General features: G+C 45.8%; 2 protein-coding genes across 5 annotated transcripts in view; one reads left to right on the forward strand and one right to left on the reverse strand.

The window, feature by feature from the left end:
* Positions 1–2,955, reverse strand: part of SAFB (scaffold attachment factor B) — a 32,986-nt gene extending 30,031 nt beyond the window's left edge. For both annotated transcript variants that reach the window (XM_033134025.1, XM_033134024.1), the window contains exon 1: positions 2,649–2,955. In XM_033134025.1, the coding sequence (XP_032989916.1) occupies positions 2,649–2,837 (189 nt within the window). In that variant the 5' untranslated portion in view covers positions 2,838–2,955. The remainder of the gene's footprint in view (positions 1–2,648) is intronic.
* Positions 2,956–3,195: 240 nt separating this feature from the next.
* The window catches only part of SAFB2 (scaffold attachment factor B2), a 31,524-nt gene continuing 12,200 nt past the window's right edge, over positions 3,196–22,519 (forward strand). For 2 of the 3 annotated variants that reach the window (XM_033134021.1, XM_033134023.1), the window contains exons 1-12: positions 3,196–3,505; positions 4,603–4,690; positions 9,092–9,156; positions 9,242–9,445; positions 10,902–10,964; positions 11,882–11,909; positions 12,824–13,334; positions 13,764–13,813; positions 14,351–14,451; positions 18,543–18,692; positions 18,782–18,894; positions 22,186–22,316. In XM_033134021.1, the coding sequence (XP_032989912.1) occupies positions 3,320–3,505; positions 4,603–4,690; positions 9,092–9,156; positions 9,242–9,445; positions 10,902–10,964; positions 11,882–11,909; positions 12,824–13,334; positions 13,764–13,813; positions 14,351–14,451; positions 18,543–18,692; positions 18,782–18,894; positions 22,186–22,316 (1,690 nt within the window). In that variant the 5' untranslated portion in view covers positions 3,196–3,319. The remainder of the gene's footprint in view (positions 3,506–4,602; positions 4,691–9,091; positions 9,157–9,241; positions 9,446–10,901; positions 10,965–11,881; positions 11,910–12,823; positions 13,335–13,763; positions 13,814–14,350; positions 14,452–18,542; positions 18,693–18,781; positions 18,895–22,185; positions 22,317–22,519) is intronic. The other variant, XM_033134022.1, reaches the window with a different exon arrangement.

Below are 22,519 nucleotides of genomic sequence, written 5' to 3' on the forward strand. Positions count from 1 at the left end.
CGCCTCGCCTGCACCGGCACTGTCTGGAAAGAGTACTAACACTCACTGGCTGAGTTCCTGCTGTGCGAGGCATGGAACCAGACATGACATGCATTACCTTATCTAATCATACACATCTATGACTGACTCCAGAGGTCTTGCTCTCAACCACTAGGGGACCCATCTCAAAGCATAGACTTATTAGGAGCTCCTGGCAAGCCCAGCCTCCCACCCCAAGACCTTGTCATTCACTTCAACAGCCCCCACCCATGCTCAGCAGATCAGTACTGAACATGTCAACGACATCCCTGGATACTGGGCTTCATGTTTAGGTTTTACTAATAATCCTTTCTTTCTTTACTGTGAGCATCGTTTTCATTTAAACCCACTTCAAATACTGTGTTTTATTTCTAGACAGTTTCAGAAGTCTCAGATTCTCAGGAGTTTTCCAGTTTGGTAAGTCTGAATTTAGAATGGGGTTGAGGGAACAAACGTGGGGAGTGTTTCACACCTAATCTGTACCAGGAGCAAAGAAAATGTCTCTCTTCTCTCTAAAGCCAGAGCCAGGAGTTGGAGAGTTCTGCCTTGGGATTAGAGCAGACAACCAGAAAGTCTCTCATCCTCTTGTTGGGGACAATTCTGGAACACCACGAGAACTGTCCCAGATAGGAGGATATATTCCACACTCAGTATGTCTCTTCTGGGTGCAGTGTTTACAGGGTCATCCCTAGGGACACTGAGGGCTCTGAGACATCCTTATGAGCCTTGGCAAGTTACACTTGTGTTCTCTTTTCCTCTTTTTGCCCTTCTTGGAAAAATAAACAAAGGGACACAAACTGGATGACAGAAGTGGGAGAGAAAGAGAAGCTCAGAAGTTCCAGACTTGCTTGGGCAGGATAGGAGATGTGTATACAGGCTGACGGTATTTATGTATTGTGGCGGCATCCCCAAGAAACTGAAAGGAGGGAGAAGCAGGGATGGATTTGTTCCCTCAGAGATGACAATGATGGAAGAGTCCTGAAGCCCCACACCAGTCTCAGCCACCAGCCAGACAGGAAAGCTCAATGTCATCTTATCAGCTTTGCAGGTTTTTGGAATGTCTGGGGGGTGGGGGGGAAGGACCCCCCCCCAATTTGGCTTTGTTGATAGGAGACCCTGGTGGCGAAGAGCAGGGACCACATCTCCCCAAGTGCCAACCCTCACTTTCCTTGCACTTTCCCAGGTAACCATCTTGGTCGATGGGCTGCCTGCTCAGAGTAAAGGAAGTTAGTATCAGTAGCGAAAGAAACACTACTAGTAGTGAAAGCTCGAGTTAGAAAGGCCCCGACTGACTCTGCGCACATCAACTGACCATTCACAAACCCAAGCTTCCTCATCTGGAAAATAAGTAATCCCTACCTCCTCTTAATAACAATTGATAAAAACTAAAACCCCAATCTTCAATTGTTTGGGCGCCAAAAGGGTGGAATGAGTCACAAACCACACTGTCTGCAGGGAGAGGGGGATAGGTATCCCAGCTGTGAGGGTCCCAAGGCAAGAGGACCTAGATGGGAAAAAGGCAAAGAAAGAAACCAAAGGGAATAAGGAAAATGTAAGGGATGCAGACATTTCATGGTTTTCACACCTGACCCTTCAGAACCCCTCAAGGTAGGGATTAGAAGCCCCGTTTTCAAAATGAAACATGGTGGCATAGAGAAATGAATTGTGACAACGATCAAATCTTCAGTGTTTACATGTGCCAAGCAACATGCCACGCCTGTTTCATGCAACCTCACTTAGTCCTAACAGGAAAGCACCTTTTTTTTTTCCTTCTCTTTTTACACAAGAAGAAACAGGCTCAGAGAGGATTAAACGTCTTCCATGCCCAAGATCTACCCACTGAGACTTGGCAGAGCTCCGAGTCCAGACGCAGTGACGGGAGCCCACACTCTGCCTGCCTCAAGTCCTGAAGCCATCTCGGTGTCCTCCCCAAGTCTGTCTTTTACATTTCTGGTCGCTATTACACATAGCACTTTCCCTTCCGTGTTCTTTCTCCAAGCTAGTGCTGAAAACCCCTAAACTGTTTTTCTTTTCCTCCTTTAAACATTCTCTTGACGTGTTTACTTTATAAATTAACTCCCTATTCAAGACTTGTTGGCTCTAAACGAACAAGGAACGAACCTTCCTAGGAAAGACCTCCGCGGCAAGCGCGGGCTCGGAATCAGCCAGCTCGGGTTCAAATCCCGTCGCCTCCTCACCCCGGCCGTGTGACCTTGACCGAGTCCCCTACCTCGCCTAGGAAGTGAGGACTTCAGGGTTTCCCCGTCCAGTTTTGGAAACCGAGAAGAGACAATGAGAGCAAGGCCCTCGGCGAAGTGGCCGATGGGGAAAACAGAAGCCCTCGGTCGATGTCACCCGCTACGTAGAGCTGCAGAACACCAGCGGCTTCCCCCGTTCGCGTCCAGATTTTGTTTTTCTCGCTCTAATGCGGCACAAGGATTTGAACCTGGGCCCGGCTGGGCTCTCAGCTCCCGCTCGGGCCTAGGAGGAGCCAGAAGAAGCGCGGAGCACCAGACCGGGCGCAGGCCGCAAACGGGGCCGAAGGCGGGCCCTGAGGCCAGGGCAACTCAGTTGCGGCCGCGGGGATCCCCTGACCCAACACCTGCCCACTCCCAGGTCCCCACCTTCACCTTTCTGAGTCTCTCCATCAAAACGCTCTTGTTGCCGCTCGAGTCCAGATTCCGTTTCTTCAGCTCCGCCCGCAGATCGATCACCCGCAGATCGCTGAGGCGCCGCGTCCCGGTTTCTGACGAGGCGGAGCTCAGAGCCGCTGCGCCCGCCGCACCCGAATCGCCTAGGCCTGAGAGAGTCTCCGCCATTCCAGGGACCCTGGCTCCGCCACCCACTTCACACAGAACCAGGCTGGTTTTATCTCGGCTTCTAGCACAAAATGGCGCCGCCTGCCAGAGAACCGCTCCAGCCGCCCCGGCGCGCCTCGCTTCTGCGCAGGCGCACCTGGCGCAGGACCGACGCTCCCGGTCGCGTCTGCACATGCGTGGTGAGAGCTCTGGGGAGATGTGCGCAGGCGCGTTGCGTCTCACTGGCCTCCCGCCGCGAAGGGCCGGCACGCATGCGTGCTGCAGTTACAGCGCCTGCGCGTTATGATGGGAAACGAGCGGTTGGGCTACGCGGTAGCCGACTTGCGGCTAAGAACGCTGGTAGGGGCGGCGCGCATGCGCGGCCGGAAAGCGGGGCGGGAGGAAGCGAATGCGTTTTCCTCTTAGGCAGCGCCATTTTGTGCTCAAAGCCGCTACAGCCCCTGGCGGTGTGGGGAGTAGGTGGCGGAGACGGGAAACCCGGGATGGCGGAGACTCTGGCAGGGTCCGGCGACTCGGGTTCTGGCACGGCCACTGTCGGTCCGGGCGCCTCTGAGGCCGGGACGCGACGACTCAGCGACCTGCGAGTTATTGACTTACGGGCGGAGCTGAAGAAGCGGAACCTAGACACCGGCGGCAACAAGAGCGTCCTGATGGAGCGACTCAAGAAGGTGAGGCTGCAGAGGGACCCGGGGTGGCGCAGGAGGCCGGGGCACGCCCCCACGCGGGCCTGTCACCGCGACTTCTGCACCCTGGTGTCCCCGGCCCATCCCAGTCTTGGTCGACCCCCCGCCCGAGCTGTGTGACCTTGGCCTGTCACTGCCCCTCTCTGTTTCTTGCCTTCTGCCAGCCTGTAGCTTTACGCGCGCTGACAGCCGGCCTTCTTAGCCACTAGGGCGGCCCCTGGACTCCTCACAGGGCTTGAGTTGGAGACTCGGGTCTGTGACCTTGGACAAGTGCCTTCCTCTTCCTGCGCCTCAGTTTCTTCTGGAGAAGGAATGACTGAAGGACCTTGGAGATCTTGCAGGAAAGGGGGCCGTTCTTGTAGCTGCCCCCAGAACCTTTGCACTTAAGTCCTTCGCGGGACTGCTCCCAGGTCTTCTGGCAGACTCCGTGTTGTCATTTTGGGTTTGAGCTGTCAGCTCCCCGACCACCCTCCCTAAAGTGCAGTTCCACCTCCCTGCCTCGTTCTAGTACATCACCCTGTGTTGATGTCCCACCTCACAGCACGTAACACAAAGTTAAGTGCAGGGGATAGTTGTTTTCCCAACCAGAACAAGCTTCTTAAGGGTAGGGACTTGGTGAGTTTACCGTTGAGTGCCGGCTCCTGTTCCAGGGACACAGATACCTCCCTGACCTGGTCTGTTTGGTGTTCTTCCTCCCCAGAGGTCAGAGATAGCCCCTGGAACAACACGCAGCCTTTGGCCCACGCAGACCAAGTACAAGCCTCTGCTTTTGTGTTGTGTTATTAACTTAAACTGGAAGGTTGGGCAGTTTCGAGGTTAGGGGCCATTTTGGAACTGGTCATTGACCCCAATTCTGGAGTCGCAGCTCACACACCCCTTTGTCTTCTGGGCATGGGGCCCAGAGAGAACCAAGTTGCATTGGATTCATCCTGTGCCTTTTGGGCTTGCAGCCCACATAGCAGAAGCAGACTTGGTCTTTGCAAGGAAGAGTTTGCCTTTGTGTGCTAGGAAGTTGTTACTTACAAGGAACAGCGTGTGTCCGGCAGCTCTTGATAATGTAAATACTCGTCTCTTCCCCACAGGCGGTTAAGGAAGAAGGGCAGGATCCTGATGAAATTGGCATCACATTGGAAGCCACAAGCAAAAGGACAGCAAAGAGATGTGTTAAAGGTATCCATCCACCTGTACCTACTGCTGCGTGAGGCCTGAGTGTGTGTTTGGAGAACTTACTTAGAGAACTGGTTTTCTAGCACTCTTTCTGCCCAGGCCAGAAGGAGAATGTCGTTGGCCCTCATCGTCCTCCATGTAATAATTAGGGCTGCTCTTTACCAAATAACAAGTAGCTCTGTCAGGGGTACTGGAGAAGTAAAGAGATGTGCAGGCGCCAAGTAAAATTAAAGTCTGTATTGAAAGCATCCCAGCTCTTGTCATTGGGATTAAAAAAGAACTAGAGTAAGACACACTCTTAAAAGCTGCTCCAACTGGTTTGAGCAACTGAGTGCACCTGCTTGGCTTCCTTCCTGGTTTAAAAAATAGGACTTAGAACAAGGAAAATGACAACAACCCGAGACTAAATAGAATCCAAGTTCTCTAGGGTCCAAAATAGATTGTTGGAGTATTTGCACCCAGCCTATGTTTTACCAGTGTGATTTTTTTAAAAAAAATATGAGGTATAATTCACATACTATAAAATTCGTCTGTCTAAATTAGTCAGTGCAGTGCTTATTCACAAGGCTATGCAACTGTCACCAGTACCTAATTCTAGAACATTTTTATCACCCCAAAAAGCAACCCCCCGGCCCATTAGCAGTCATTCCCCCTTTCCCCGGCCCCCAGCCCTCAGCGTTGTCTAGTGACTTTGTCTCTATAGCTTTGCTTATTCTGCACATTTCACGTAAATAGAATCATGCCGTGTGTGGTCCTTTGTGTCTGCCTTTCACTGAGCGTCATGTTTTCGAGGTTCATTTATGTCGTAACATATATCAACACTTCATTCCTTTTTATGCCTGATACAAGTTATTTTTGGAAGAATTTAATTCCATAAGACTTTGAAATCTTGCTACCCTCATTGGCTGACATTCTCATTATTAGATTTTATAGTGACAGGGACAGTATAATTTAACACAACTGTGTGATGGACTTGTTTTTTTGAAAGGTGCCACACAAAACTTCTGACAGTTGTATATGTCCCATTGATCTGCAGAAGTGCTAAATTCAGGCAACGGAGGACAGCTGCTTAGCAAGTAAAAAATTAATTTGTATCATTTTCAATAATTCAGTTTACTTTTTAAGAAAGAGCTTTTCTTTCTTTTTTTTTCCCCTTTCTGCCTCCCCATCCCCCACTCCGGTTCAAGCTGTTGTTTCTCAGTCTAGTTGTGTAGGACACAGCTCCCCGGCCCATGCTGGTATTGTGAGCCTTGGGCTTCCCCGGGGCTGAGGCAGTTGGTCGGCCGCTCCCAGCAGCTCATGGCAGCTCTGCTGGCTGCTCACGATGGCTGCCGGCCACTCATGGCAGCACACAGCAGCCCACGGCCACTCATGATGGTTGCTGGCCACTCACGTTAACCGCCGGCGCTCATGGCAGCACGCAGTAGCCCGCTGCAGCCCACGGCAACCTCCAGCTGCTCACGGCAGCCCAGCTCCAGGGAGAGCTGTTGTTCACAGTCTTAGCTGTGGAGGGCGCAGCTCACTGGCCCGTGTGGGCATCGAACCTGCGACCTTGGAGTTAGGAGCATGGCTTGCCAACCACCTGAGCCACCGGGCCAGCCCTTAACAGCTTTTCTTAGGACAACTTTTCCATAACTCATCTAACTGGTTAAAACTTGTACAGGACACGTGTTTTGAAAGGTTAAATTTTTAAGTTAGGTTACACAAAGGGCTTTACATTTAAGTTTAATTTGAAAACATTAACGTGTTTTTGCTGCTCTTGTATTGGTCTATGTTTCAGCTATAAATACTGAATAAATGAATACAGACTGAGGGAGACTGTCCATAGCAGGGAACATACAAATACTTTTGTGTGCTTCACTGTTGAATTATTCATGGTCTGAAAGTCTGTTTTACGATAGCTGTGAAATAACTTAGTATTAGTTTGAAAAGTTTTAATGTAGATGGTCATTTAAAACTGATGAGGTTCAAGACTTACTAATGAAAATGATCTTGGCTCCAAACAGGGATCTTTACATCATTAGACAAACCAAACCTTAGCTGGGTGCTTCAGAAACCTGTCTGAATGTCTAGATCAAAGCTTGGGTCAAAGCAAAACTACTTGGAGTTAGCCTTTTGTCCAGGAAGCTGTGGTAATAGTTACTTGCATTGGTACCACTTTAGCACGGGTCTTTTCCCCTTGCTTTTCCAGAGAAGTCATCAATGCCCAGAGAAGAACAGGTGGCCGAGGTCAGGGGTAGAGGACAGCGCCCGTAGGTGGTTGAGCTAGCATGTTCTTTAGAGGTGTCTGGGCTCGTGGTTAGCGATATGAAATATTAGACCCCTCTGGTCGAAATTAGGTCCTTGAGGTTACATAGAAGTGATTAGGGACTACGACCCATCGTTTCCAGAGTCTGTGCCACAAAGTGGGACTAATTCTGGGAATTCATAAGTGACTTGCCTTTCAAAAGTAAAAAGTAGCTAAACTTAGAAAAAATTTCCTCATACTCAGGACAAGAGACCGCTCTCCTAACTCATCTAAACAGGCAAAATTGTGAAAGACTTGTAGGTGTGTTTTGAAAGGTTAAAATTTTGAATTAGGCTTTGTGTGGGATTAAAATTAGATTTTCTAGTTTCAGTCCTGTTGTTCCCACCCCCCATTTCAGCTTTTAGTCAGTGTAGACCAGGCCCTGTCTGCTCAGCATGTGTCATTCCCACTCTCATTTAGGGCACTTTGTGATGAAATGTTAGGGTGTACATCTCTCCTGTTTACATCCTGTGTGGGCTCTGCAGGCTACTATTTAGAGGCCTAGAAATTGGGTGCAATTACCAAACATTTTTAGACAGTGTATCTCAAAAGCATATACTGGGTTTAGATATAGTCGGAAGTGGTACAGCTGGGTTTTTGAGTACCAACTTTGTTCCTAAACCAAGTTCTTACGTGTCAAGTGTGGATAATAAACCTGCTAGCATTGTGGGGTGTAATAAAATGTAGAGAGCAGTGCCTGACATGTAATAAAACTGCATTTCTTGGGTGATTATTGATAATAATAGTGAATGAAATACTTAACATTGCAGTTTGAATCTTTCATCAAAGATTGAGGTTTCTTATTTTTAATTTTATCATTTTTAAAAATTGTAAAAATAATACTTTTCGCTAATTTGGAAAATGTAAAAAGTACACGTGTGAAAATAAAATTATCTCTAATTTTAATCGCTCAGTATTTTAATCACTTTTGGTGAGTGCCTCCGTTATATCCGTCTATATGCACCTTCTCACTTACAGGTATACAGACAAACACGTGTGTTTTAATAAAAGTAGATTTACGTGGTTTTTGTTTGTTTTAACTTTATGGGCATTTTATCATATTAAGTGTTGTTTAAGAGCTTTTTTTTTAAGTTGCAAGACACCATACGTATGGTGTACTACAAGGGTTCACAGCCTTGGCACTGTTGACAATTTGGAGGGAAGAATTCCTTGTGGTAGGGCACTGTCCTGTGTATCATGGTATGGTGAGCAGTGTCCCTGGTCACTCACTGTCCACTAGATGTCAGTAGCCCCAGTGTGACCCCAAAAATGTCTCCAGATATTGTCAGATTACCCCACTCTCCCCATCGACTTCCCATACCGGTGTCCCGCAAATGAACAAAATGTGCTATAATTTGTTTCCGTTTCAGATGTTTAGGCTGTGTATACTTTCTAGATGGAATAAATGCCTATGTTTTGAATTTCTTGTCAGACATTTTAGCACACGTCCTAAGGGGAACTCCTGGAATAAAAATAAAGGGCGTGTACATTTTTAAGGCTTTTGATACATGTGGAGCCCAGAGATTTTACTTCGCTTCTGAGTCTAGAAGTTTCCACTCTCTTCCCCTCCGCCCCTTTTGGGAACACCTAACATTAACTCTAAATAGTTCTCTGGCATTCTCAAGACCCAGGATGGTCATGGGCTTGATGGTAGCCTTTGCCTTGCAAAAAAGGGTAGCTGAGCTGAAGGATGACTAAAGGCAGGCGGCTTGCTTGAAATGGGTGGAATGTAGGGAGAACCAGCAAGTTAATGACCCACATTGTTATTTGAGGACGCAGTTCTTTGATTACTAGATGGGTATTACATTTTTTGAATTATGTTTGTTGAAAAATGCCTGTTATCCTTTGCTCACTCTTTTGGGATATTTCTCTTTAGAGTGGTTTTGAAATCTTTTGAAGCTCTTAGATATTCGGTGCAAGATTCAAAATACTTTGATAGTATTAGGGAAATCCTAGACATTCCTGTCCCAATAGAGACAAAATTACACATGATAGAACGGGCACTTCTAGTTTCCTTGTAACATGTTCTCACCAAGATTGAAATCTATCATCCAGCATAAGCTAAGTATGAGGCCAGATCTGAGCATAATCTGATTGAACAATTATTCTGTAATTAGGACAGAAGATGGAGGAAGAAGGCACAGAAGACAATGGCCTGGAAGAGGATTCCAGAGACGGGCAGGTACGTGGTGTGACCGTGGAGACGGTGGCAGGAGTTCTGAGTCCTGGTCCGCCTGGTCGTGGACACCTCTTATTCCTCTTTCCAGGAGGACATGGAAGCAAGTTTCGAGAGCTTGCAGAATGTTGACATGATGGACGTGAGTGTGTTAGAAGAAGCTGACGTCGAGAACAGCAGCGCTCCAGACTTTGGGGACGATGGCACAGACAGCATCCTTGATTCCCTGTGTGACAGCAAAGAATATGTGGCTGCACAACTGAGGGAGCTCCCGGCTCAGCTCACGGAACCTGCTGTAGGTAACTCGTAGACACGTGCGTTGAGCCAGTAGCCCGAGGCTTCCAGGGCTCGTGTGCTGTTTATGTGAGCACGAGCATGCTGGGGGTGGATGAAAAAGCAAACGCCGACACACCCATTACCATAAACACTTAATTCGGTATCTGAATTAATTGCTCACTGACATTAGTCAGGTATTAACTAATGGGTAACTTCTCTGTGGTGCTGGAGAAAATTTTGATAGTTGGGCAGGCAACGCTTTCTAAGCATAAATCATAAAAGGTGGCACCACTGAAAAAAGTATTTCCCTTTGAAAAAACAGGTAAACTAGAAAGATGATAACCATTTAGAACCTCATCATCCAGATAATCCTGTTGATATTTTAGAAAACTTTTTGCACAGATTAGACTGTTATATTAAAAGATGTGGAATATAGTGCAGAAGAGTATTTGGTATTTGTCCCCTCAAAGGAACCCCTCCTCTCCTGGGAAAGGGATCCACTCTCAGTGTCCATGTGGTAAGGGAGGGCTTTAATTCTGTTACCAGTGTCACTTCGCCCACGTCTCACCCCCAGGATTTTGGTGTGGAGCTCTTAGTGGTGGCCATCCTAGAATTGATGGCCATTTTAATCTTACCAATGTCCCATGCCATTCTAGTTTAGTTGTTGTATTTACTTACGGCATTAGCTTTAAACTGAAAAAAGTGCCCTCATCGGACTGAACTTGAAACCTTAAAGGTCGAAAGTCACAAACTCCAGGCAGCAGCACCTTGACCTAGAGTAGCATTGAGCAACTGATTTGTCCCCCCAACGCGATCCTGTTGTGTCATGTTAATCATTTCCAGAGCTTGGGCTTGGTTTCTAACTTCTTTGTTAATGGAAGCATCCAGGTTATAAGATTCAAACCTAGAAAAGAGAAAAATATCTGGGACAGGATGTTTTTTTATTTCACTTAAAATGGTAAAAGGCCTTCAAATTTAGTAGCCTTTAAGTTGGTTTTGTTGTTTGTTTATTTTTGTATAGTAAATAGTAAAAAGAGAAAACAGTCAAGTGTTTGTTTTAAATAAAACACTCGAGAAGAAAGTGCCCAGTTACTGTTAGTTTAAAAGTGTTGCTACCGAGTGAAATTGGAGGGTTCCGAAGTTTTGAGTTCTGCTTTGGAATTCTGTGGCTGGGTGGTGCGTGTTGACCAACAGTGTGTGGAAACTGCCTGGGAAATGAATTCGTTCATCTGGGCAGTGCTGACAGAATACCTACCATCTGCGAGCCCCTGTCAGCAGTGCTGGTGTCACCCAGTCCTAGAGTCGGCGTCAGGGCATGGAGGCAGGTCATGAACCAAATAGTCCAACAGTAGACTTGCAGATGGCAGTAAGTGTGTCAAGAAAATAGATGTGTTAGTTGTCCGGAATGTGGTGAGACGTAGGCCTCGGCACTCATAGCTTTGTCCCCACAAAGTGACCTTACATTCATCTTTCAGGTGGACGGGGAAGGCTTCGAGGGCACTTTGGATGCTTCATCGTTGGACTTCAAAGTACCTTCGGTAAGTTCTGCATGGCTGGCAACTTGACGTGAGTGGTTAACTTTCCATGGTGAAAGGATGTGTGCTATGTATGTAAAAATGACCCACTGAGCATTGCTGCTGAGTGGGGTGCTGGGGACAAGAGGTTGAGCCAAACCGGTCAGTCTCGGAGTTTGCAGCCTGGTGAGGGCAGGGTTAGTAACCAACAAGAATGTAACTGGAAGGGAAGAGAAGTTTGATGAGGGAGAAGTTCAGGCAGCTGGGCTGCGAAAGCACCCAGACGGCTTTCTGGAGGAAGTCCTGTCAAGTTAGGGTCTGACATACTGGTCAGGTGTTAGCCTGGTGAAGGGAAAAAGACGACTTCGGGGTAGAAGGGAGCATGGCTTCCTGTAGGGATGGAGTATACAGGGCGGGGGCAGATACAGGGGCGCCTGGCTGCCAGTGCCTGTGGGCTGGGGAAGGATGTGGCTGATGGGCGTATCACCGTGGGAAGTCAGGGAAAGGTTTTCAACGGTAGAGAGATGGTTTTGATAACAGGTTTCAGTTATAAATTAGTTTATATTGGGAGCAATACATTTTTCTCCAATCGGGTGATATATAAAGCAGTGGCCATCTATGTGACCTTTGCCTTGACTGGGGGATTTTTGCCAGCCACAGAGGCCGTTAGATCAACTCAGACGTGGGGTGGAGTGGCCAAACTGAGGGGAGAATTGAACGGGCTAAATAGTACCATTCAATTGTGCTTTTTGCCAGGGAGAAGCCAACAAATGAACTTGTCCTGCTTGGGTGATCATAGAACGGGATACATGGTTTTGAATGGAGAAGGTTGTTTGAAATAGGCATTTCTTCGTACTTGATCGAAAGCTGTATCTACTCGGGAAATGTATCTGCCCTGTTTTTAAGTGCCCTGTGGTTTTTCTTTGTCTTTTTTTAAATAGGATATTGAAGAACCACTATTGGAGCCAGGTACTGATAAGAGAAACACAACAGTTATGGTTTGAACATTTTCTCACTACTATTTTTTTCAAGCTGTCTATATATTTTAAGCTGTGTTATGGTCTTGTAAATTATTTTAATGGTGGACAATCCAGATCGTACAAGGATCAGAGATTGGAAACCCATTCGTATCACCAGATCTGTGGAATAGCCGTTCTGGTTTCTGGAGGTCATATATATGTGGTGAGATGTAGCGATTATGTTCATCTCTCTAACCACATAGAGTGGCATTTATGTAATTTCTCCCTGTGGTTCTTCCATGTGTTTCTACACATGAAACAGATCTTGTGATATTTCGCTGCAGTCGTTTTGATTAATGCAGTTAAGGCAGGATAAAGCGGTTGTCAGGGCACTTATAATCTGAGAAGTGACTGGATTCCAGAAGAGGAAACAGAGTTTCTTCGTGAAAATTTCCAACATGTTATTCCCCTTCTGAACTGTGTTTATCTCCCGCCATCGGAAGAGTTTCTGGTTTTCATATTGGACCGTTCTGTTAAAAGAAATTCAAAGAAATTTGGAAATTGAGCTGTCATTGAATTGGTGATTGCATTCGGTCAGCACCTTGGACGTTGGAAAAATAAGTCCGAAGACCCAGACTTGAACAAAACATGAAGAAGACTGTCGAGAAGCAGCCAAGTGGTTATAGGTGTTTAAATCTGTGGGGGCCTTTTCTCTTCCATGTAGCGTAGCGGCTTGCTCTAGCAGTCGGTTGGAGTGCAGGTAGTGTAACCAGTGTAACGTGTGTACCCGCGGGTTTTCCAATCTCTGTGTAGCTAGCAGTTCTCTTCGTGTTAGTGTGGCAGCCGTGCCAGTTCCGCATTTGTGATTGCTGTATTTCCCTGGTAATTAAACCTTGTGCCATTCTATTCCTGTTAAATCCGTAGAAAATGAGAAAATACTCGACATTTTGGGGGAAACTTGTAAATCTGAGCCAGTAAAAGAAGAAGGTTCCGAGCTGGAGCAGCCATTTGCACAGGATACAAGTAGCGTGGGGCCAGACAGAAAGCTTGCGGAGGAAGAGGACCTTTTTGGCAGCGGCCATCCGGAGGAGGGTGATTTAGATTTGGCCAGCGAGTCAACGGCACAAGCTCAGTGGAGCAAGGCAGACACCCTGTTAGCGGTAGTGAAAAGGGAGCCCGTGGAGCAGACAGGCGGTGACGAGAGGACGGACTGTGAGCCTGTAGGGCTAGAGGAGCCAGTTGAGCAGAGTAGTAAAGCCTCAGAGCGCGCGGAAGCCTCTAGCGAGGAGGTGGCAGAAGCGCCCCTGGAAGCCTCAAGCCCAGACCCCAGAGATAGCAAAGAAGACGTGAAGAAGTTTGCTTTTGAAGCTTGTAATGAAGTCCCTCCGGCTCCTAAAGAGTCCTCAGCCAGTGAGGGCGCTGATCAGAAAATGAGGTTTGTTTTTTCTCAGTTTTAGACCAGACGCTATCTCCTTTTCATTGGTCGTTTTAATGACACACATAAGCTGTTTTTTCTGCAATTGGCCAGCCAGACTGACGAAATTGTAGCTTACTTCTAAAGAATGTTTTATTTCTCTTTGTGTATTTTTAATGGGTGATTCGATTCCTTTTCTTTTTCTCAACCTACTATGGTTGTGTTCTTAAATTGTTAAGTGTTCTCTTCAGCTAAATCGAATTGACTTAAGAATCTGACATTGTATTTTGGGGGTGGTCAGATATTCAATATAAGCTTGCAAAGGTGTCTGTTAAAATTTTATTTCAGACTAATTTTCTGGTAGGTATTCAGTTTTAGCACATGTCATACTTTTAATTTAGTTCTCTTTTGTTTGTTTCCTGTATGAGTAACATTAACTTTTGTCTCTAGCTCTTTTAAGGAAGAAAAAGATATAAAGCCAATCATTAAAGATGAAAAAGGTATGATTTATCGTATGTGGCAGGGAGCCACCTATGGATCCCTTAGTTTGGGAGGGAGGGACGTGCAGGTATCCACATGCTGGACACAGTAGGTTTTATTGTGGATTACTGGAATGAACCAGCTAATGGTGTCTCGAGATACTGGTTTTAAATGTTGGTGAGCTGCGTTTTATGTCTCTCTTGTGGTTGTCATTTATGGGCTTGTGAAAATCCCATTGCACTGCAGACTATTATCATCCTATTCTCCGTTAAATAACGTAATGAGAGTTAAAGAAACTGCTGTCTTGGCTGGGAACCGGTCATTGAAAGACATTTCAGTCTGTAACTGACCTGGACACGATTATTTCTCCAGTAAGAAAACTCTCAATGTCTGTTATCCAGTGTGTTCGGCTACTGTCCTAGGTTTTGGCAGTAATTAAATCCTTGAATCAGAAGAGTTGAATGTAGTTAGGGTTTACAAGAGGCCGCCATCTTAGGAGTGGTGGTGCGTCCTGTTTCGTCTGGAGGCAAAGCAGAATCTTCTCCCTCCTGCTGCAGGTCGGACCAGCAGCAGCTCCGGTAGGAATCTCTGGGTCAGCGGACTGTCTTCCACAACCCGAGCGACAGACCTGAAGAACCTTTTCAGCAAGTATGGGAAGGTATGCGTTCCCTTGCGTCTTGCCGCCCAGTCTCGATTTGGCATTAAAAAATACATGCAGGAGTTTAGAAACTTACTTCGTGCCACAGTTAATTTTATTGGTGGTCGTTTCTGGTTTTAAAAAGGCAGAGGGGAATCCTCGAAGGGACAAACCCCAGCTGGTTGGGGGTAGCGTGCCTTGTTTTCTGGTTGACAGTGGATAACAGAGCACATCATCGTGTCATAACACTACTCAGAAAACGTTATATAAACAGCTACCATCTAACTGTTCTTGTGGGTCTTTCTAACTTCTCTTCAAGAAACTGCCGTCTTTTGGCCTGTACAAAACTTAAAGCTGGCATGCTGAGTTTTTCCCCTCAACAGTAAGTGAAGAGTTGACTTGTATATCTTACAGCATCTTAAGTGTGTACTTTGAGAACTGTAATGTGATAGTGATTTACAAATAAATCAACTAATGTGCTGCTCATGGAGGCAGAAGGAAAATAATACAATCCAGAAGCCTTCCAAGGAACTTGAAGGGCTTTTAAAAATGATTCTGTTTTCCTGGAGTTAGGTGATAAAACAGACTTATTATTGTAAAGCCTATACCAACAGATAACATGGTCACTGTCATAGATCATACAGCCTGGTGGACAAATCATTACATAATAAACAAATACAACACATTCTGATAAGTATATTAAGGAAAATTACAGCTTGTCATTCGCGTATGGTAGGGAGACCTAATTTAGATTTGGGAGGTGGGTTTGGCAAACTCGCTGAGGAAGTGATATTTAGGGCAAGGCCTGAGTGATGAGAGTTGGCTCTGCCTGGGGAGTGTGGTGGGACAAGGCTCTGTGATTTGGATGAACTCATCAAAGGCTGCTGTGAAGAGCTCGAGGGCAGAGGGCTAGGGTTGGTGGGGGGCAGGGATAGTATGTGAGCTGCACGTGGCATCTGCTGTCATTGGGGTTTAACTGGCATTGGAAGCGATGTTCTTGTGAGGATAATTAGTTTGTTGGAAAGGTCAAATAACCCCATAATTGGCTCAGCCCCCGACCTTGAGGAGATGCCAGAATGCAAAGTTTCTTCTCTGGTCCGGTAACTGACACCTGTGTTGTCTGTCCTCAGCCGAGGCTTCTGTCACCTCTGGCCCTGTGTGGGGTGCTCTGGACAGATGGGGACTTCTCTCTGCAGGCAGAGCAGCGCTCCTCCATCCCTGCGGCCAGAAATGCAGACGTCAGGGTCTGCGGGGAACCTAGAATGCAGGGACCCCCCCTTGTCATCTCACAGTTGGGGTCACAGGTTCAGAGAGAGCAGATGACTTGTTCAAGTTGACCCGCTTAAGCAGAGGTGGTCAGAGCTGGAAACCTGGGCCCGTGTCTCAGTGGCTCTTTGTTCTTCCCCGGGATGCTGGCCCTCCCCTCACTTCTTAGAGTGTCTTACAGGGTGTGGACATTTAACTCGGACACTCGTGGTGTGGGGTTTAAATCTGTGAGCTGGCTCTGTGTTTTCTCTCTTCGGGATCTTCTTGAATCCCTTGTTCCTGTTTATTTGCCACCTTTTATATTGGGTATGTCTTACGCGTGTGGCTTGTTAGCTATGATTATATACCGGGGGTGCCAAAAAAATGTATGCACATGACTTGTATTCATCTGTTGTTACTGGTTTATATTGAGTATTAGAGTTTTCATGCAGTTTTTTCCTTTCTTAAAATATGTGTGCTTTTTTTTGGCGCTCTTTGTATACAACAGGTATGACTATACTCTAGTTCCTTGAGGTATAGAGTTAGGTTGTTGATTTGAGATTTTTCTTGTTTCTTGACATAGGCATTTATTTGTATGAACTGCCCTCTTAAAATGGCTTTTTGCTGCATCCCATAAGATTTGGTATGTTGACTTTCCATTTTCATTTGTCTCGTGGTATTTTTTTGATTTCTCTTTTGATTTATCCTTTAACCCTTTGGTTGAGCTATAACTTTTTTTTAGCGGTTGCTTTTAGGAATTACAGTACGTCTTAACTTACCTCAGCCTGTCTCCCTGTGGTAGCGTACACCGACACCTGTCCACTGTCATTGCCCCCTCCCAGCCTTTCCTATGTTACTGTCACACATTTTACTTCCCTTCAGTTGTTTCTGTGGGTTTTTTTTAAACAATTGTCTTTTAAAGAGATCTATAAATAAGAAAAAAACATGGGTTTTTAATTTCCCACGTGTTTACAGTTTTGGGCACTCTATATTCCTTTTTGTTTATGTCCAAGTTCCCACTGGTAATCATTCTCCTCCTTCCTTGAGCATTTCTTGTAGAGCAGGGCTGCCAATGAGGAATTCATATGTCTGCAAAAGTTGTTCCTTTGCCTTCATTTTGCAAGCTGTTTTCACCAGATTTGGAATTCTGTAGGGTGGTGCAAAAGTAATTGCGGTTTAAAAGGTTAAAAATTGCAAAAACCGCAATTTTTTACAAACCTAATAGGTTGGTTGATTTTCTTCAAAGCTGCTCCACGCCTCTGGCTTACATTGTTCCTGACCTGTTGGCTGTAGTTCTCTCTGTCCTTCAGCTGGCTTTTCTTCCTATGGCTGCCTTTAAGCTTTTCTCTTCATCACTGGTTTGGAGCAGTGTGCTGACGACGTGCGTTGCTTTCATTTGCCTAATGTTTTCCTGTGCTTCTTACCTTTGAGGACGCCACCCGTTGTCCCTCAAGTCACTGTGGCTCTGGTGTCTTTTGTACTCGTCTTTTTCCTGTGTCATTTTGAATAGCTTCTCTTACTATATTTTCAAGTTCCCTAATCTGTTCTTCTGCAATGTCTGCTGTCAATCCCATCAGTGTATTTCTCATCTACAGAAGTTTGGTTTGGGTATTTTTAAATAATCGTCCATGTGTTTACCTGACATTGTCATTCCTCCGCCTTGAATATATGAAAACAACTATTTGGTGTCTTTATCCACTAATTGTTATTGTGTCATTTATGGCTCTGTTTCTATTGATTGGTTGGTTTTCTTCATTTGAGTCAGATTTTTCTGCTGCTTGGCTAACCCAGTTGTTTTTGATTGGATACTAGGTAGGCATTGTGATTTTTGCCTTGTTGCAAACTCATTATTCTTGTGTCCCTACAAATGTCCTTGAACTTTTCCTGGGGCACAGTTCAGTCACTTGTTCCTTCTGAGGCTTGCTGTTAGGCTTCGGTCATTAGGCCAGAGCAGCCTTAGCTCGGGGCTAGCTAACAAGCTTCATCTGCTCCTGGGGCACCACCCCTCTGAGCACTCAGCCTGATGCCCGAGGATTACAGGCTTCTCCACACTGGCATGAGTTTACCTGGGGAAGAGGGGGCCATTGGCAGCGCTGAATGAGCCCGGGGAGGGTTCCCTCTGCTCCTGCAGTTGGTCCTCTTCCTGGCCTTGGCGGTTTCCTCGCACACGTGCACCGCTTGGGGCACTGTCTGCAGCTTAGCAGCTGTCTGGGATCGGTTCTCTGGTGGTGGGATGCCGGCTGCCTTGATCTCCTCAGACTGGGAGCTCTGCTCACCTCAGGGAGGCTGCCCCCTCAGTTCCTCCTCCCTGCCCGTGGCCTGGAACCTGTGAGCAGTAAGCCAGGGCAATCACACAGCCCGCCTCGTGTGTTTCCCCTCTTGCAGGGGTCACTGTCCCTTGTGGCCTGGTGGCCTGTGTTTCCTCTCAGTTTTTAGTTATTTCGGGCAGCAGGAGGGTAAGTGCTTGGTACTCCATCCTGGCCAGAGTGGAAGTTCGCTCTGCCTTGGTCTGCAGAAATTGGGGTGCATTTCTGAGTACATACCCCTCAGCTATCCATGGGTACTGGGGAATTGGAGAAAATGATCCAAGTGGGAAGGGCTTTTGACTAACGAGTGTGGTTAGTGAAGTTTAACTGTCTTTAGCTTTTCCTGTTTGTCACTGTGAGGGCTGGTCTTGTATTGAAAGCAGTTGCATTTTGATAGGTCAGGATCATTTAGAACCACTTTAATAACTATGAAGAACTGACAATTTCCAGAGAAGTAAGAACTGGTGAAAATGATTCTGATGGTTAGGTGACTGCTAGTAATTTTTAACACGTTGTGTGGTAATTCTGCATGAGGACATAAGCGTGCCCTTTCCCCTGAAGGTTGTCGGGGCCAAAGTGGTGACCAACGCCCGCAGTCCTGGCGCTCGTTGCTACGGCTTTGTCACCATGTCAACGTCCGATGAGGCTACAAAGTGTATCAGCCATCTCCACAGAACTGAGCTTCATGGAAGAATGATCTCCGTAGAGAAGGTGAGGCAGTCCGTGCCTGTTACAACGCATGAACTTCACCTGCGGGAAGACCTGGCTCGTGAGCCAGTTCTGTCTGCGTTATATTTTAGGCCAAAAACGAGCCTGCCGGGAAAAAGCTATCTGACAGAAAAGAGTGTGAAGTGAAGAAGGAAAAAGTATCAAGTGTTGACAGACATCATTCAGTGGAGATCAAAATTGAAAAGTAAAGTGGTTTTTTTTTTAACTTTTCTCTTGGGATGATGGCTGGGAGGGGGGCAGGTGACAGCCATAGAGTCACTCGTGAAATAAGTATGTGATCTTCCTTGCATAGACAGCCTCACCAACTTCTTATTTAAATCAGAGGTGATTTTTGCATCTTGTTGCCAGTTCATTATTCAGCTTTCAATACAGATATTTACTGAAGTAACCTGTAACTCTGAAAAATGGGTTCAGGTGGTCCTTAATAAGTATTAATGTCCAAATGACGTAGTAGGCTGTTGGAAAAAAAATAACACACAAGATGAAAATACAATATTTCTCTTTTCATTCTTAACACCTGGGCCCTTGCATGGCCTTGCAAACCCTGGAATCATTTCCTGGTCCAGATTGATTTTCATGCGATTCTTGCTTTTTATCCAAACAGCTGCAGAAACCGAGCTTTGCAAAGATACAGACTTATCCAAAGAAATGTAGCCGGACTGAGTATTGAAATGAACAACCTCAGGCTATTAGTTTGTGCAGCATCTGCCAGTTGTCAAGTATTGCTGTGTTTTTCTCAAAAACTTAAAATATCCCAGAGTACCTGAGTTTACTGTGGCACCCTTGGTACAGTAGTTTGGGAACCATGAGTCTGAGCTAGTTTTTATAAAGGAGGCGACTTATAGCTTTAATCAAGATGGAAATAGGGACAGATCTTTCAAAGTAGGCATTGCTTATTTATACTTTTATTAAAATCAGCCTTTTGGAGAAGGTAAAGTTTGATGATGTGTTTGATAGGACACTGTTCTCAGTATTAAGTTTATATTGTCAACACAATTCATTCCCGCTTTCGTGTCCATTCACACTCTAAAAATTGAATCCTTTGCTGAGAATCTGTGAGTCTCACAGCAATTCCATTTTGATGTTGTTTTTACATAAGAAAATGTATATTTGAGTAAACATGGCTGTGGACATTGATACTCGTAAGTTAGAGTTGGTTTTTAAAGATGTAATTGCCAGTCTTCGTCGTGGGCAAGTTGGAAATTGTAGGTAGGCCCATGAGAAATGGATGTCAGATTAGCCTTTGCGTACTTAGAAGTGAGAGCCATATTTATCAGCAGCTTCAAAAAAGATACACATCCATCAGCAATGCTAAAAAATATATTGGTAGAATATGGGTTACTGTTGAGAGTTCTTGGTTCGCTTAGTGTCTTAAAATGCATTTCATTCATTGATTGTCTAATCACAAAAGGGAGATTGTGTCTGTGGAAAAAAGGAAGGGGATAATACCTCCTAACGTGTGTCAGGGGGTTCCCTAAGTCCTTGGGAAAGTGCTGTGAAGTCTGTGCTCTGTGTAGAAGAGGAAACAGGTTCAGAAGCGGGGAGTGCCAGCTCAAGGTCACACAGCCCAGCTCACAAGTGGCCAGGCCAGGATTTAATCCTGGGCTGCTGCCGCCCAGTGATGGCACACGCAACTGGGTGATGGGCTTAAGATGTTTAAAACCGAACTGCCATCAAGTGGTTTACCTAGGAGGTTGAGCGTTGTAAAATTTGTTTTTAACCTTATTTTTCTTCTTCAAGTAAGCCCCTTTATTAACCTTTCCTTTCATTTTAGGAATTTCTAGGCTTAGTAGTCAGCCTGGGTGAAACAGGGAAGCTTTTCCACAGAGGTGGCCTGTCTGGGCTGTCCTGGCTGAGGAAGGATTGTTCTATAATTGCCAACTGTAAAGCACCCGCGGAAGTCGGGCATAATCCCACTACCCAGGGGGACATTTTTTGGTGTATATTCCTCCAACCTTTTTTCCTACATACTTTTTTCCCCCAGAAACTACTTTTTAACTTAATTAGTGTGTCAAGAAGTCCTTTGTGTCTAGGAGGTGCCAGGTGAGTACAGAACAAGTAGGGCAGGGGTCTCCTGTCGAGACATTTTTCAGGTCTCCTTGGAGGGAGAAGGCGGCACCCAGAATAGTGGGGGAGGCACATTGGAGATGACTAGTGGTGGCCTTTTTGCAGTCACATAGTCACCGGAAGCAATCTCTATAGTCTTTCAGCAGGCAAATGGTAACTAACTGGACTGTTGTACAGCAGTTGAAAGGAACCAGATCTATGTATAGTTCCACACAGACTAGCCTTTAAAACATGAGGTGAAAGCGCTCTAGAGTAGCATGTCAAGTGCCATCCTGTTATGTCAGTCTCCAGAAAAGCCCTAAAGCAGCCATGAAGATCGTCAGGGTTAGGTGAACGGGAGAGAGGTGGAGCTGAATGACCGTTAAGGCACCCTGGGGTTGTCACAGGGACGGGGAGGGGTCATTCCACTGTGTCTATTATGTTTTGGTTTGTTTTTTTCTTTTTAGAAAGGGAAACTGCTATGTTAGAAACCTTTATAATTGTCAGTTTTGGTACACACCATCGATTATTGTGATATGTACTTAACTTTTTTTTTAATTTCAAAATTAAAAATTTTTCTCAAAATGAATATTAATTTAAAGACGACAGCTCCGTGCTGTGGAAGTTTAGGAGCGAGGGAGAGTGAGCTGGGAGAGGTTTCCTCAGCCATCTGGCTTGAGCTCTGCCCAGGCCGTAGGGAGGAGAGGGTGAAAATCTCCAGTTAGAGAGCTCGGCGGGCCTGGCCTTCTGGTCCTGGACCCTCGTGCGTGGTGGACATTGAATCAGTGTAGAATTTAATTGCCTGAGGCACACAGCATTGGGGAATAAGGGAGAAAAATTTGAATGGCAGCAATGATTTAGTTCACTGCTTAGAATAAAACTGCTTCCAGTTCAAATGTTACTAAGGGTGTCCGTGTTTGCTGGCATAGCATGTGCCATTTTAACTCCCCGAAGGATGCAGACACTAGTAGGTGCTCACTGCTGCAGGAATCCCCTCCTCGTACTAGTCTTCCATTCTACTTTACATCGTACCCATTTGGGAAAGACGTCTTTCTCCCACAAAACTTAATATTGCACACAGTTTGTTTCAACATGAAATTTAAAATTTAGTTTTTCACAAACATTTTTATTTCATTGGAGTGTTTCTTGTATCTGCTTGCATGCTTGTCTTGTATACGAGTGCATCTAGCATGTTGGAAAACGGTGCCTAGGAGCCTGCAGTTTCATCCTGCATGTTAGAGGTACAGCAGATAACTTAAGTGAGGGAAGGGGCTATATCTGAAGAGAGGATTATTCTTCCCAGGGTTTTCAGACAGTTCTCCCCATCCACTTGTCACTGGCTGGTTGGTTTTGTGCAGAAGTCTGAGTGACTGAAGTGCTCTTAGTAGAGTCTCAGGAACTCAAGTTTGATAACCATGTTTTTACATAGAACCGTCATTAAGAAGGAAGAGAAGATCGAGAAAAGGGAGGAAAAAAAGCCTGAAGACATTAAAAAGGAAGAAAAAGATGAAGATGAACTGAAACCAGGAACCACAAATCGGTCCAGAGTCACCAAATCAGGTGATTAGAATCTAAGTGTGCATAAACTGGGACGAGCCGGTCTGGGTGGTGGCTGGTAGGTGTCACAGATCACGTGAGTACATTGAGTTTTTTGGTGGCTTTGCTGAGTTTGGCTGTTTATAAGAGGCTGTTATAGCAACAGGGCAGTGAGATGGCTTAATGCAGGTTCTGCGCGACAGCAGAAACCTGGGGGTATTGTGGTC

Source organism: Rhinolophus ferrumequinum, chromosome 18 (assembly GCF_004115265.2).
Source record: "Rhinolophus ferrumequinum isolate MPI-CBG mRhiFer1 chromosome 18, mRhiFer1_v1.p, whole genome shotgun sequence".
NCBI classification, from domain to species: domain Eukaryota; kingdom Metazoa; phylum Chordata; class Mammalia; order Chiroptera; family Rhinolophidae; genus Rhinolophus; species Rhinolophus ferrumequinum.